The 16,635-nt window shown below is 34.3% G+C and overlaps 1 protein-coding gene across 4 annotated transcripts in view; it reads right to left on the reverse strand.

Annotated features, from left to right (window-relative positions):
* Positions 1 to 16,635, reverse strand: part of LOC119054885 (probable ATP-dependent RNA helicase DDX60) — an 80,899-nt gene that overhangs the window by 33,030 nt on the left and 31,234 nt on the right. For 3 of the 4 annotated variants that reach the window (XM_037152921.2, XM_053658652.1, XM_053658653.1), the window contains 8 exons: positions 15,936 to 16,085; positions 14,186 to 14,305; positions 13,382 to 13,477; positions 5,758 to 5,873; positions 4,992 to 5,131; positions 3,105 to 3,214; positions 2,902 to 3,006; positions 2,195 to 2,320 (listed from right to left, as the gene is read on the reverse strand). In XM_037152921.2, the coding sequence (XP_037008816.2) occupies positions 2,195 to 2,320; positions 2,902 to 3,006; positions 3,105 to 3,214; positions 4,992 to 5,131; positions 5,758 to 5,873; positions 13,382 to 13,477; positions 14,186 to 14,305; positions 15,936 to 16,085 (963 nt within the window). The remainder of the gene's footprint in view (positions 1 to 2,194; positions 2,321 to 2,901; positions 3,007 to 3,104; positions 3,215 to 4,991; positions 5,132 to 5,757; positions 5,874 to 13,381; positions 13,478 to 14,185; positions 14,306 to 15,935; positions 16,086 to 16,635) is intronic. The other variant, XM_037152923.2, reaches the window with a different exon arrangement.

Below are 16,635 nucleotides of genomic sequence, written 5' to 3' on the forward strand. Positions count from 1 at the left end.
ATAACAACATATAAGGAACAAGGAAAATATGACCCCTTCTCAAGAGGAAAGAAAATTATCCCAGATAATCATAAAAGATTATAAAGATGTTGGAATTAGCTGATAAGGACTTAAAAGTAGATCAATAACCTCGGAATAAAAAGTTCTGAAAAATATAAATAAATGCGTATAGTGCCAAGAGAGCCCACAAAGGAAAAGATATGGCTAAAAAAAAATCAACTAGAGGAGTAGAAAAAAAAACACAAAGAAAACTTAAAAAAGAAAGAAATTTTGAAACATGACACTTATAATAAAAGTTTTTCCTATATATAGTAAAACTGGAGTTTCTGAACAAACATCCTTCCATGAACTTCAGATAAACAAGAAATCATCACAGATGCCAAAACAGGAGAAAAGATTGTCACCAACTATAAGACTAAAATACGTCAACTCTGTTAAATATCTGCTGAGAGGGATCTCATTTCACAACTGGAAAATGTGTCGATGTCCCCAACTGTGTAAAATTATAACATTAATCAAAGCCATATCAAACCACAGAGAAATGGTATAAGTGAAAAAGCAAAACAACTTTAAGTTAATCAGGTCAAATAATTGGGATAAAGTAATATTTATAACTGGTCTTCTAATTAAAAGTAATATAGAATAAAAATATTATAATATAGCAAGAGAAAAAGCTGGCCACATAAATATTGACTAAAAGCAGAATTCAGATTATGATACCAGAGGATTCCTGGTAAAAAAATAAAATTAAGAAATAATCTTATTAATTTACTCATTCAACTGATATTCTATATATACCCTACTGGTCTATAAATAATATTTTTAAATATGCCTAAAATTTAAAAATTAAGAAAAGTAAATGTTTAAAACTAAAATTTTAGCTGAAAAGAATGTAAAATACCCAACAAAAATTATTAGACAAGGTGCAATAGATGTGAAGAGAATTTTCATGTTATGAATGGCATCACTCATTGACACGAGGCACATCATAAGCTCTAAGGGAAAGAAATCTATGACTTGTGCCTACTGAAGAGGATATTGGATGAAACTAATTAGAGCTTAGGGATTTGCCACCTCCTAAAATATTGTTAGTCAAGAGGACTAAGTAAAGTTAAGTTTGATCTAGGCTGGTATCCATATATGCCAGTGTGTTCATATGAAATTGCAATGATAAACTAAAGGTTTTCAACCCTGTTTGCACATTAAAATTTCCTAGAATCTCTTTAAAATTCCAGTGCTCCAGCCACATGAGGTCAATCAAATGAGAATTTATAAGTTGCATTTTTTATAAGCAGCTACTGTTGAAAACCTCTATTTTATATAATAGCAATTCTTGACATTTGGTTGGTTTTCAGGCTCACAGGTCAGGTAGTCTGCCCAAGCCAGTGTGCAATTAAAATTTTAAAAAATGGGTTCCTTCTCACATGGAAAGAGAATGCAGAAAATAGGGATGGATTAAAATTTTGCTTTCATTTCCTGAACTGATCAAGAAGTAATCATATTTTAACCATGACTTTGGGCCCCAAGTAGTGAAGATTGTTTGATATTACATGTCAGTAAATGTAAATGAGTGGGACCATGTTCTTTTTCTTCTAACAGTCTGGTGAATCAGCCCTGGGTAACTATAGATATGGGCCACTGCTTATGCATTGAAATGCTGTAGTTCCCATCTTCAGGAGGTAAAGTATCATCGGGATTTTATCATCACAAATAAGTAAAGTCAAAAAATACAACCGACAGTAAGTAACATAAATTAAATACTACTTGTAATTTCTCTTATCTTTCTAGTTTATTGGCAACAGACAGAAACTTGTTGGTCACCTATTCATATAAGAAAGCATATAAAAGGTCTTCTTTGGGGAAATATTGGAGAAGAAAGTCAGGGTTATGACCCAGTTGTATCAGAAATCAGAGAAGTCCTGTCTTCTATGAAAAGCAATAGCCCAACTTGAGATTCAGGAAAGACATGGCACCAGCATGTGTGGGTTGTCCAAAAAGGATCTCAATCAAGTAGTGATTCTTTGCATTTTTCCACATTTAGCTGACTAAATTTAGGCTAGAATAGCAAAGCATGGCAATGGGGTATTCATCTTCAAATCCTCAAGAGCTTTATGGGACATTCTCCTGAACCTAAAGTCAGATCCTTTTCATATTAATAAGAAATTAGAAGAAAATCCTAAATGGTTGTAACTACCTTGCTTGGGTCCAGCTGAACCCAACGAATCATTTCTTTTTTCAGTTCCTCTTCATATTTCTTGGCATCTGTCCTCATAATGACTATTTTATTCTTGAAGCAGCTGAATTCTTCAGGTTCTAACTCCTTGAAAATGAAGACCCACAAATACCAAGTAAAGTGAAGTCATCACCCCTTCTACAAGTTTCCAAACACAAGTTTTCCGTTATGAAGGAAAACTCTCACGCAGTCTTTTTCATCCATATTCAGTTAGAGTTAACTGCACATAGGCTGACAGTTCTGCTCTCTATATAATGGTTATACACTATTCTGTTTTCATTAGAACATACCAACACCTACATGCTTTTAATACTGCACTTAGCCTTAGAGGTAAAAGAAATAAAAATGTATAAAATGCTTATTTTAAAAATACATATTTTTACCATGGTGAGTTACTATTCTAAGAATTTTACAAATAGCAATTCAATTAACTTCATAATTCCACAACAAAGTAGTTTTTTTGGTAGGGAAAATATGGATAATAAAAAAATAGAACTAATTTGCCCAATTCTGGAGCATTGTGGCTCTGGAATTTAAATTCTTAACAATAAAATATACTGCCTTTATCCATACCAGAATAAAAGCCATCCATGAACTTGCTCATTATTCATGGACTGCCACAGCCAAAGAACTAAGACATCAGCCATTGAGTGTATACGTTCACACACCTGCATTCTTGTCCATTCTGGCCAAACATGTACCATTGCATCATATAGCAGTATGCTTTCCCGTGGAGAAAATCCAAGGTCTAAAGGGATTCCATATTTCTCTAACTAAAGACCATAAAATACAGAATTATTAATTTTGTATTCCATCTACAGATTTTTAACAATCTGGTACATGCACATTTTCCAAAGTGGTTTTTACTTACATGCTTGACTGTAAGTGCAGCACATGGGTGATAGTGTTCAATGATAAAGTCATTATCCTTTAGGGAACACACATACTTTTCCAGGTCATTGTATCGCTCTTTGTACCATACTGTAAGTATAGGATTGAAATGATCATTAAGATTTGTTTGCTTTCAAAACAATGACCTAATTATGATTTTACAATTACAAGCAGGCCTAGGAAGACCCATGCATGAGCTCATTGCCAATAAAATGTTACAAACAATGCTAGTCATTTGAAAGAACTTTGAAAGGGGATTCAATGTCCCTATACTGCCTATCTGTGCTTTACTTTTCTTCCTGGCCTTAATCTTCCATTATATTACCATTTTTCAGTTCCTGGTATTTAATTATGATTTTCTAATTTATTTCACTATGTATTCTTGTAAAGTGTGCCTTTGTATAATGGGGCATGGGGTAAATAAATAATATAGACACAATTAATTAGGGACATTGAGTATCACTATTACTATTATTATTATATCATCTCTCTATCTTTAGGAATAAAATTACCAGGTCAAAGAAAGAATATGTATATTCTATTTTTCTGTTCATTTTCTTTAATTGAAGAAACTGATAGTCTAAATATCCCTATTAATATTACACTGGGCTTTATTTTTTTCTTAGCACATACTACTAGTTGGCATGCTACTTATTTTTTATTATTTCTTATTTTATTTACTATTCATTTTGTTAAGCAATGTCCACATGAAAATTTAAGCTCCAGAAAAGCAATGATTTTTCTGCTGTAATCCTAGGGCCAACAATGGGACCTGATGCACAACAGGCATTTTCATATTTGTTAAGTGAGCTCACTAGTGTCTCATGAGTATCCGCATCTCTTAGCTGAAAAGTAGCCAGAAAAATAGAATTTTATACTACTTCATAGAATTCATATAAAAACAGTCACAAGTATATAATGTATAGCAACATTCATTAATTCTGCTGAATTAATAAATTCATTAATTTAGAGTACATATAAGTGTACTCTAAATGTACTCTAAAATGTTAGTAAAACTTTTATAGTACATATAAAATAAAAGACACCATGATATAGATTTAAAATGTTTTATATATCATTTAGTTTATATTATCTATTTACTTAGATATATATACATATATGTTTAAAATGTCTAGTGCTTTTGAAGGAAAATAAGACATATAAAAATAGTTACAATAGACAGTAGGAAATGTCATAACATCAGACATACTATGGGGCTTGAGCTAAAGAATTAAGGTGGTATTTGAGCTGTGCCTCTAGACAATACCTCTTAAACAATGAGTAGATAGAATTTGGTCAAGTGTGGATGAAAGATTATTCCAGAAAAAGAAATTTATAAAGCAAAGGCAAGTTCTGAGAAACAATGAATAATCTAAATGTCAGGAAAATTCATGAAGAGAAATATTCCTGTGGTATGAAACCAGGATGATAGACCAGAACTAGCCCACACGTAAAACAGGCTATTTTGAAGCACTGGTTTTTTTAGCAGAACAAAACTGAACTGCCTTCTAGAAATGTTTTTGTTTTTAATGTTTTCTTACAAAATAAGGAGTGAAACTTTTATCCATGCTACAGTTCTGCCCTAAATCACACTGAATAATGCAGGAATTCGCAGTGTTTTGAAACAGATAATCTTTGGAAAGACTTTGATAGTCCTCAGGTTTATTAGATCCACACCTGTTAGCTGTGTGGCATTCAGCATAACAATCTTCTAGAGCTAATATTCTTGCTCCATTTCCACTGTACATTAAGACAAAATTGATTCCCTTTCAGAGTTGTAATGAGAATCAGATTGACTTATACATATATGATGCCCCAATATGATACAAGCATGCAGGGCTCTCCTTCTCCTAGGTTAAGATCATACCCAGTCTAACTCTGTACGACGGCTTTTCCACTCCTTTTCTTTGCTGTTTCCTGGCAACTTTTGAGGCATCTTGCAATGAACCAGAATTTTCCATTGTGCTTTCAACATGTTGCCAGTATCTTTTAATTAACACCAACCATCTAGTTATTTAAAAAAAAAAAGAAAGGTATTATCATCGCAGGAAAAGCTATATCATTTGTTTCCTGAGAAAAATCATTAAAATTGATTCTAAGAGAATAAAAATCTTCTCAACTTTAGACATATTAAAACTATATTTGTATTCCCATAGTTTAATTAGTTGTTATTTTCATGCAATCACCAAGAACTGAAACTTTGAGGTTTCTTATGAAATTCATTGATGCAATAAAACAGTTACATCCATTGCTACAATATGGGTTGATTCATTTTGAAAACACGTTTGGTGTTTTGTACAGGAAAGTAGTGTGCATAGTAGATTGGAAGAATAGTTCTAACCTGCCACATGCTGCTCTCTAGGAATCTAAATATCAAGCTATAAACAGGAAAATTAAACAACCCTTACACAAAGTGCTTCAAGAACCAGGTATATAAATTATATCTATCTAGTCAAAGGATGGGAGCAAATGTTTTCTAGTTACATATAACAAAATTTAAAGAAAATAAGTCTGGCTTGAAGAGTTTTTATTGTTTTCTCCTAGAGATTACTCTTTAAAAATGTACCAGATTATTAATTATTACTATTATCATCACTAATAGCAATAACAATGAATGCAAAATGGAGGCTTACTCGGTGAGATGCTCAGGATTACTGATAGTAGCAGAGAGAGCCAGAAAGGGACATCGGATCATGACGAGGAGGTGCTCCCAGACTTCTGCTCCAATTTCTCCCCCGAGACAGTGAACCTGGCAGTGTGGTTACACAGACTCAGTATAAAACAAGTTACAATTTTCCCCAAAATATTAATACATTTTGCCAGCAGAACTTATTATTTCTTTCACTCTTTACATTCAGTAATGTTCATGCACCCCTGACAAAGTTGGTTAAAGAATCCCAGGATGAATTGGAGAATTAAACTGGGTTTGAGGACAATGTATTGAGAGATGACTTGCACTATGATACATGGTGACACCTGAACTGTGCAAAGATTATCACACACCATGATAATAATACTCATAAGCAAGAACAAATTAAGCAAAAGAATACACTGTGGAAGTCCTGTTTACAAATGAAATACTGGATAAATTATAGCAATTGCCACAAAAGGTAAGATGAAGAAAAATCTCTATAAAAATAAAGCATTTACTCGTGTGTCACTAATTCTATCACTGAAATGCAGATAAAAATGTTTGTGGAACAAATTTATTTGATGTAAATAAAACTCTTCAGGCTTCAGTTCATAAATATACATAGCGCACTTATTTTGTATTAGTTAGAAATCCAGAGAAAGCCTAGTCCCCTGATTGTAAAGGGAACAGAGTAAGTGCAGTGATTATTAGCTTATTTATTACTAGTTTGCCACAATGAAATGGGAAATTAATAATAATATATGAATTGGGGAGGGAATTTCAGGGAGAAAAGGGGAAGAATTTATAGGAACTAGTATAAAGGACACATGGAGAAAAACTAAGGGGGGTGGAAATGGGAGGGAGGTGAGGAGCACTGGGGGGTGGGCTGGGATGGGAGTAAAAGACAGAAAACTGTACTTGAACAACAATTAAATTAAAAAATAAAATAATAAAATAAAAATAAAAAAAGAAAGCCAGAACAACTTTTAAAAACTTGATTTTAATTAATTTCTGTAAGATCTCAGAATCTTTTATTTAGTAAAATAAAGAGTTTTTGGGTAGAGTCTATAGGCTTTTCCATGTACACTATCATGTCATCTGCAAACAGTGACAGTTTTGTTTCCTCCTTTCCTATTTGGATGCCTTTTATTTCCTTTTCCTGCCTGATCGCTGTGGCCAAAACTTCTAATACTATATTGAACAGAAGTGGTGACAGTGGACATCCTTGTCTTGTTCCTGATCTTAGTGGAAAAGCTTTTAGTTTTTTCCCATTGAGTATGATATTGGCTGTAGGTCTCTCATAAATGGCCTTTATTATATTGAGGAATGCTCCCTCTATTCCCACTTTGCTGAGTGTTTTTATCATAAATGGGTGTTGTACCTTATCGAAAGCTTTTTCTGCGTCTATTGATATGATCATGTGGTTTTTGTCTTTGCTTTTGTTTATGTGATGAATTACATTTACTGTTTTGCGAATGTTGAACCATCCTTGCATCCCTGGGATGAATCCCACTTGGTCATGGTGTATAATCTTTTGGATATATTGTTGGATGCGATTTGCCAATATTTTGTTGAGGATTTTAGTGTCTATGTTCATCAGTGATATTGGCCTGAAGTTTTCTTTCTTTGTTGTATCTCTATCTGGTTTTGGAATTAGGATGATGCTGGCTTCATAAAAGGAGTTTGGGAGAAATAGATAAAAAAATGTACTTGAAAAGTAACTAAATAAAATTTATTATAAAAATAAATAAATAAAAAAGTAAAATAAAAGGGGATCATAAAAATAAAAAATAAATAAATAAACAGTAAACTTTTATTTAGTAAAATTTGGTAAAATATACATATCCTTATATATATTACAGCCTACATTTTACAGAATTAATACAAGAGATAAAAATCAATTCAATGTCAAAAGTCTTGTTTATACTTTATTTCTGATTTTTACTGAACTCTTTATCCTTCGTGAAGCACTCACTTATCCACTATGAAGTAGGCATTGCGGAGAGGTAAACAGAAGCTTTCATAAAGCTTTTAGTCAAAATAGAGAGAGAGAGAAAAATATGTAAATGGCATCAGAAATATATTGATAACAAGGTCATTTTCATAAATAAAATGAGCATGTGTTTGAAGTGCTAATAAATCAGAGATGAATGTGAAATTTATAATGATGTGAAACTTGGTAAGAAGCAATTCTTTTTAGTATTTTAACTAAAGATGCAAAAGATGTAAAATGAACATTTTGCAGTTTTTTCTTTCATTGTTATATTAGAAGACATTTAATTTCATCTTTTTTATGTGGACAGAGTCCTCTGGAGGCCTGGGCCGCCTTACCGCATGGAAAAAGAGCACTAAAGCACAGACAATGGAAGCAGCTGCCTGCGTTCTAATCTTGGCTTTGCCGTTAACATGGGGCGAACTGGGGAGGTGAATCTCTCTTTGCCTGAATTCGGTAGCCATAAAAACAGTAATTACTTTACTGGTTTTCTTCCAAAGAGCAAATGGCATTGTAGCTGGAAATCATCTTAGATAAATATCCATAGTAAACATTAAAATAATGGTAGTTATTAGAATTTTATGTATAGCAATATGTGTAATGCAATTATTTTTATCTAATCAATCTTTGCATTCTTTTTTAAACTTTGTTTTATTGTGAAACATAACATTCGATAAACTGTGTAAAACAGACTGTCACATGAACAAAGTATTATTCAGATAAACTAAATGAAGCAAAAATCTTTATAAGCTAAAACAAATATTTCTAGTCTCTCAGAAGTCCATATTATAACAAACTCCTTCGACAGTTACTATGTTTTTTTAAATGAGTTGGTTTTCATTACATATCTTTATACATACATATATGTGTGTTCAAAAACAATATAAGTTGATTTTGCCACTTTTGTAAGGTTTTGTAATTTGAATTATATAGCATGTGTCCGTTTGTCTCCACCTTTCTTTATTCAGTACTGTGATTTCAAGATTATTGTCTTATGTTTATTTCTCTTGTTCTATGTATTCTACTGCATAAATATTCCACATTTTATTTCCACACTAATGGATATATGAGTTGCTATTCTAAACATTTTGTACATCTGTCTCCTGGTCCACATGTGCGAGAGGTCTTAAATTGTCTTATTTTTGTAGACCTAAAATATTTTTCTTTCTTTTTTTTAAATATATTTTTTATTATGCCATTCCAGTTGTCCCATTTTCCCCTTTCATTCCCCTTCACTCTGCACACCCCCTCCCACCCACATTCCCCCCCTTTAGTTATGTCCATGTGTCATAAGCTCTTTAGTGTCTACATTTCCCACACTACTCTTGCCCTCCCCCTGTCTATTTTCTCCCCACCGTCTATGCTACTTATTTTCTGTACCTTCTCCCCCCTTCTCCTTCTCCCACTCCCCTGTTGCTAACCTTCCATGTGATCTTCATTTCTATGGTTCTGCTCCTGATCTAGCTGTCTGCTTAGTTTGCTTTTGTTTTAGGTGTGGTTCTTAATAACTGTGAGTTTGCTGTCCTTTCACTGTTCATATTTTTTATCTTTTTTTCTTAAATAAGTCCCTTTAACATTTCATATAATAAGGGCTTGGTGATGATGAACTTGAATTTGACCTTATCCGAGAAGCACTTTATCTGCCCTCCCATTCTAAATGAAAGCTTTGCTGGATGGAGCAATCCTGGATGTAGGTCCTTGCCTTTCATGACTTGGAATACTTCTTTCCAGCCCGTTCTTGCCAGTAAGGTCTCTTTTGAGAAATCCACTGACAGTATGATGGGAACTCCTTTGTAGGTGACTGTCACCTTATCTCTTCCTGTTTCTAGAATTTTCTCCTTCATTTTAATCTTGGGTAATATAATTATGATGTGCCTTGGTGTGTTCCTCCTTGGGTCCACCTTCTTTGGAACTCTCTGAGCTTCCTGGATTTCCTGGAACTGTATTTCCTTTGCCAGATTGGGGAATTTCTCCTTTATTATTTGTTCAAATAAGTTTTCCACCTGTTGCTCTTCCTCTGCCCCTTCTGGTACCCCTATAATTTGGATGCTGGAATGTTTAAAGATGTCCTGGAGGTTTCTAAGCCTCTCCTCATTTTTTTGAATTCATGTTCCTTCATTCTCTTCTGTTTGGTCATTTCTTTCTTCCTTCTGGTCCACTCCATTGCTTTGAGTTCCAGTTTCCTTTCCATCACTATCAGTTCCCTGTGCATTTTTCTTCATTTCACTTAGTGTGGCCTTCATTTTTTCATCTAATTTGCAACCAAAATCCACCAGTTCTGTGAGCATCCTGATCACCAGTGTTTCAGACTGTGCATCTGATAGGCTGGCTATCTCTTGGTCGCTTAAAAGTATTGGTTCTGGGGCTTTGATTTGTTCTTCCGTTTGAGCCATAATTTTTAGTCTGTTCACACCTGTTATGTATGAGGAGTGGAGCCTTAGGTGTTCACCAGGGCAGGTCAACCCAGTTGCTGGATTGTGATGCTGTATGTGGGGGCAGGGTCAGAGAGGGAGCAATAGCACTTGTTCTATTGTCCTTGCTCTCTTGGATTTTGGTCCCCTCTGCCGCTTCCCACAAGCAAACTGGGCCCTTCTGGTGCTGGTTCCTGGGTGGGTGGGCTTGTGTACATTCTAGGACCCTGTGAGGCTGGGAGTCTCTCCCATCACCTCAACCCCCACAGGTGTTTTCAATTGGTGCTTTTAGGCTTCATTTCCTGTCGCTGGGGTCCTGGGTTGTGCAGTCTGTCACTCTGCCCATTTTTGCCTGGTTATCTGTGCGAAAATGTGTGTCCACAGTCATCCAACAGCTTTTTGTGACTCACTGGGTCTGCTTGTTTCCCCCCCGTGTGCTAGCCCTGCATCACCTGCACCGCTGGGTCTACCAACCACCGCTTTTTCCTGCCACAAACCCTCTCCACTGGCCACTGACTACACCCCTCTTACTGGTCTGTATGAATGGTTCGTTTTCAAATTTCTGTACAGTTCAATTTTCTCTCTGTTCTGGTTGTGTTTGGTTTCTAAATCTTTGTTGCCCTTAAATTTGGTTGTTTAAAGAGGCATAGTGTTTCCACCTATGCCTCCATCTTGGCCAGAAGTTCTAAAATCTTTTTTCCTAGTCCTCAAGCATATAATGAGAATTGGAATTCCTGTTCATGAAGTATTGTCATCTTTAGGTTTTGTCAAAAAAATTTCGAATGTGTATGAGTCTTCCCATTGCTCCAATTCCTTCAGGGCAGTAGACAGTGCCAGATTCTCACTTTTACTGCCTGGTGGGTGTGCTATATTGTGACTTTAATGTAACTATTTTTTCATGGCATTTATTGGGGTTTCATTGGTGCACAAAGCCATACAGGTTTTAAATGTGTACAATTCAGAAAAACATCATCAGCCTTTTAGTTGAGTTTCTTTTCAGGGGTATATGAGTCATTTGGAAATCTCCTTTTGTGAGTTTCTTTTCCCTTAATATCTTAGAGAAATCCTGATGTTTTGGATGAGAGTTATTTTTCCAAATATAAGTTACAAATACCTCCCACTCAGTGACTCACAATTTCATTCTCTTTATGATATACATTAATGAATAAAAATTCTTGATTTTCATGCAGTTAAATTTGTTAATCTATGTTTTTACAGTTTGTACTTTCAAGTTTGTGTCTAAGAGGTCTTTATCTACTCCTGAGTAATAAAGATATTCTCTTCAGATAATATGTTCTAAAGTTTTAGCAATTTGTCTTTGACATTTTTATGTTTAAATCATTTGAAACTGGTTTTTGTGTATGATATAAGGAAGTGATCTAATTCTTTATCTCTCCACATGGATTTCCAATTTTTCCAATACTGTTTCCAGTGCCACTTTTTTCTTAAATTAAAGGTCTCTATATGATTCTGTTTCTGGGTTCTTTGGCCCATTTGCCTATATATTTATCCCTGTTTCAAAAGACATCACTTCATGACCTCTGGGCTACAATAAATCCTGACTGAAATCCTGAAAGAACAACTTTGTCCACCTTGATCTTCTTTTTCAAATAAATCTTTCTGCCTACTTTAATCTTCTTTTTCAAATGTGTCTTGGTTATTTTTTGCCTTTTGCTTTCCATGTAAATTTCAGAATCTGGTAATTGGTTCTCTCCTCCCAACACACAAACATGCACGTGCACACACGCACACACTTGCATAGATACCACAACTGGACAGAAAAACAATCTGTAAGTTTTTCTTGTGATTGCCCTGAATCTATAGGACAATTTAGGGATCCAAATTGTCTAAAATAACCTATTTGTGTCCACAATGATTTATTACAATTATAATCATAATATTAAATTTTCCAATGCAAAAATATGGTCTACCTCTATTCTTTTTATTCTTTAAAAAAATCTTATTAAACATCACTCAGTGTAGTTTAACAATTTCTATATAACAATCCTGTACATTTTTTAAAAAATTGATCCAAATTACATTATCTATTTTGTGATATTATAAATGGTATTAGAATGCTTATTTATCTCATTTTCTCAATATATGTTACTGACATGAAAATTATTTTATCAACTTGAATTTCAAAGGATAAAAACTATACAGATATATTCTTGGCCTAAATGTAACTATGCTAGAAATACAAACCACAAAAGATAGTTTTAAAAAGTATATTTAGAAATTAAAAATATGTCTTTTAATTAATCTATAGACCAAAAATGAAATCATGATGGTAGTTAAAACATTTTAAACTGAATGATCAAAAAGGTAATTTTCAAATGTTGCTAAAGCCGTACATTAAGGTTAATATATAACTTTCAATATATTAATGCATTAGAAAAGAATACATATATTAGAAAAAAACTAAAAATCTTTGTTCAAATTACATCATCTTCCTAAATTTGCAGCCTATTTTGTTTATTTTAGTTTGTTTACTTATTTTGTTTGCTTATTTGTGTTTTGCTTTTTATTTTCTTCCTGATATCATCCATCAAATGAATGCTAACTAGCACATGAGGCACTTTTAAACCAGCAATAGGGTGACATGAATAATTTTAGCCATTAATGCGACAAGTAAAGGTAATAAGAAAGTAGCTCTTAAAAGACACTTAATTCAGCTCTCCCCACTGTGGCTGTTTCTGTAAACACAGAGACACCTGTCCTGGAAGTTGAACGGTCTGGGGTTTGATACCTGGTCAGGGCACAGGCCTAGCTTGTGGTTTCAGTTCCCAGCCAGGCAGGTATGAGATGCAATTAATTGATATTTCTTTCCCTCCCTTTCTCTCTCCCTAACAACAATAAGCATATCCTCAAGTGAGGGTAAAAAATTAAAAATAAAATAACATAAACATAAATGGTTCAGTGGGATAAAGGTCTATGGGTTAAAGAAGAAAATGTCTCTTGTCAATGCCTTGGTGTGTCCATTGATTTCTGGGCCAATTTTCCTCTACTACTATCGCTTTTATCCTAGAATCTTATTTTCATTTTCCCATTTCCACTCCTTCCAGATCTCTCTTTCACCACCAACACATTAGTCTATCCCTTCCATAAAGTGAATACTTAATAACTAACCATATGATTGCCATCTTTACTAAAATACATAGCTACATGTTCTATGTACCTCAAAATACTTAGTGGAGCAATGGTAATGAAAGGTAGCATACCTCATCAAATATGACATATCTTATTCTTTTCACCCACTTATGACTACGAGGTGACAGCAAGAGTATTTCCAAACACTGAGGCACTGTCACCAATATCTGTTTAAAGAAAAAATAGAAAAGCATTGACTTAATTTTCTTTAAAACCTCAAGCTCCAGCCTTGGCTGGTATAGGTCAGGGGATTGAGTGCAGGCCTTTGAAGCAGTGTCACCGGTTTGATTACCAGTCAGGGCACATGCCTGGGTTGCAGGCCAGGTCCCCAGTAGGGGACACATGAGAGGCAACCACATATTGATGTTCCTCTCCCACTCTTTCTCCTTCCCTTCCCCACTCTCTAAAAATAAATAAATAAATAAAATATTTTTTTTAAACTCAAGCTTCAACTTTTAAACATCAGTAAAATATTTTAAATCACACAATATGTTCAATCTCATTTTTTGAAAAGTAGAGCAAATTTGTATAACAAATCTATCAAAAATTTAAGCTGATTTCATTAAGATATATTTTCCCACATCATACATTGGGAATATAAAACCATCACAATTTGAAACCATCGCTGCTGAAGGCAGCTGCTTCCTCGTGTTGAAATTTCAGAAAAGAAAAGCATTTGACTTTATATAGAAAATACAATTTTTAAAACGTTATCCAAATTATTAAATAAAAATAAAATAAACAATATCAAAACACAAATATACTTCTAAAGGTAATTGTGAATTTAATGTACACTCACGTTAAAACTTTGAAGTGCTTACTGAAGTGCTGAAATACACATTGTTATCTATGATGTGTTCATGTCTATGACATACCTGACAATTGAAGGTGTCATGACGGTAATCTCTTGTAAACACGCCACACACCGTTAACCCTTTTGGCAGTGCTTTGGTGAATAAACTGTAGACAGTTCCCACCACTTGATTCACAAGAGCCTTAAATCATAAAAGACATAATCTGCTAAAACACTAAAAAACATTTTTTAAAGTAAAAAAAAAAATATCTAGAACAAATTTACGCGCAAAAAGTAGAGTACCAATTTTATATAATTCTTGTCTTAATCAAAGAATTACATGCACTAAATGCTTCCCACTGGTTCCATTTTAAAGTTTTCCATAATGTGTAATATATTACTGTGTTTATTAATGTGATGACTCAAAACAATAAGTAACAATCTATGCCACATAAATGTGATATATATCTATCCAAGAGAACTCCTATGATGATTTTTTTATTTAAAAACCTGATGGGTTCTCCAGTATTGGCACATTTCTTAACTTCACTAATCCCCAGTTTTCTCATCCATAAAGTGAGAGCACTGGGCAGTATGACAGAGATGACCCCTCTCAACACTAGCATTCTGAATTTCTTCTCCCAGTGTATCTTTAAGGCCTGAAATCAAGTATTCTCCATGGAAAAGAGAAAGGAAGGAATAACCCAAATCCCTTCCAGAAGAAGAAAAAATTCTTATCTAGCTAAGAGCTTCTTGACTTTGTTTTACACAGGATGCTGTAAAGAAAGGCGCCTTTAGCACTTGTATTATCTATCATCAGGGGGCGATTCCACAGACAGTGACAGCAAACTGGGAGTGGCTGCTTTTCTCTCCTGCTGTCTCTTATGAACCTGTCTACACTATCTTAACCCTGACACTGAATCAGATGTTTTCTTTCAGCAAAATTCTCAAAAGTTTTAAATCCTGATTTTTAATAATTGCTGGACCTAAGGAGGTTTAAGCAATAAAATAAATTTTAAAAAATACGGGTGAAGGCAATCACTTATTGATCAATATTGACACCCAGGATTATTTTAGATGCTTTACATACATCTTTTCAATGCTTAGGAAGTGCAGCGGTCCCCCTTTATCCTCAGAGTATGTGTTGCTAGACTCCCAATGGATGCCAGAAACCATGCATAGCAGTGAACCTTACATACAGTATTATGCTTTTTCCTATACATACGTGTCATTTCACTTAAAGAAAGCACCTCATGGCTTCTCTTTGGCATAGCCAAATTGTTGCCATCACTAGTTTTGCACTTCGGGGCCATTATTTGGTAAAATGCTGTTAATGAACACAAGCACTGCAGTGTCACAACTCCGTTAATCTAATAACAGAGTGGGCTGCTACGTGATTAATGGGTGGGGAGTGTATATAGCACAGATACCCTGGAAAAAGAGTGCTTTGGGTCCTGGGCAGGACAGAATGGGATGGTACAAGATTTCATCAAGCTATTCAGAACAGCACACAATTTAACACTTAAGAATTGTTTACTTCTCAATTTTCCATTTAATGCTTTTGGACCATAGTTAATCATAGGTAACAAAAACCATGCAAAGCAAAACTATGAATAAGAGGGGACCACTGTATAATATAAGCATTATTATCCTTTTTTGACATGTAGAGAAACTAAAGTAAGAAACTGGCTCAAAATCACACGGCACAAAAGCACTCAAATCCATGACTGCAGTGCTGGAACCTGTACATTCTGGTACCTCCCTGGGATTAAGGGCACACCTACAGTGGAGAAAAATCACATAAGACATTTAGTGTCCTACGGATACAATACCTTGGTTGGGGCCACGTACACAACAACCCCGTCATCACTCTGTCTCAGGATTTTCTCCATGCAGTAGTAAGAAGCATAGGTTTTCCCTGATGAAGTCGGAGCAACAATTACAGCAGATTCATTATTATCTACGACATCAAGAAGTTCCCTCTGTATAAAAAGAAATCACATTTTATTTTAAAAATACGTATTTAGTGTCAAATTGTAATTTAAAGGCAACTTCACGGCAAATTAGTATTCACAGTTCCTTCTGAGACACAGTAGTGTTCAGAATAGCAGGTAGTGAAGGGAATCACCATTTTCTGTTATTTGGAAATTACTTAATTCACATCGCACTTTCTACCAAAAAGTTCTTCACATAAAACTTGGATAAAATTCCCCAAATATACAGACATTGTCACAAAGGGGCCTGCCCAGGTCACCACGCAGCCCAGCTATCTGCGTTCTTTTCAGCTTGAGTTGGGGAAACTGAGACTAAAATCAAAATTACCAAAATCTACTGTTCTTTAGAGTTCCATTTTTCTGTTTATAAATAAAGGGTCAACAAATGAATACAGTGTAGAAAATAGCAGTTTAAAAAACATGCACATATGTAACAGGCTATATATTTATCATTATTTACCATGATATATTATGAATGACTTTGTTGTTTAACTTGGAAAAATCCAAAAGCACCACTACTTTCAGAAAACAGTAAACT

Source organism: Artibeus jamaicensis, unplaced genomic scaffold, assembly GCF_021234435.1.
Source record: "Artibeus jamaicensis isolate MK-2021 breed Jamaican fruit bat unplaced genomic scaffold, CSHL_Jam_final scaffold_537, whole genome shotgun sequence".
Taxonomy (NCBI): domain Eukaryota; kingdom Metazoa; phylum Chordata; class Mammalia; order Chiroptera; family Phyllostomidae; genus Artibeus; species Artibeus jamaicensis.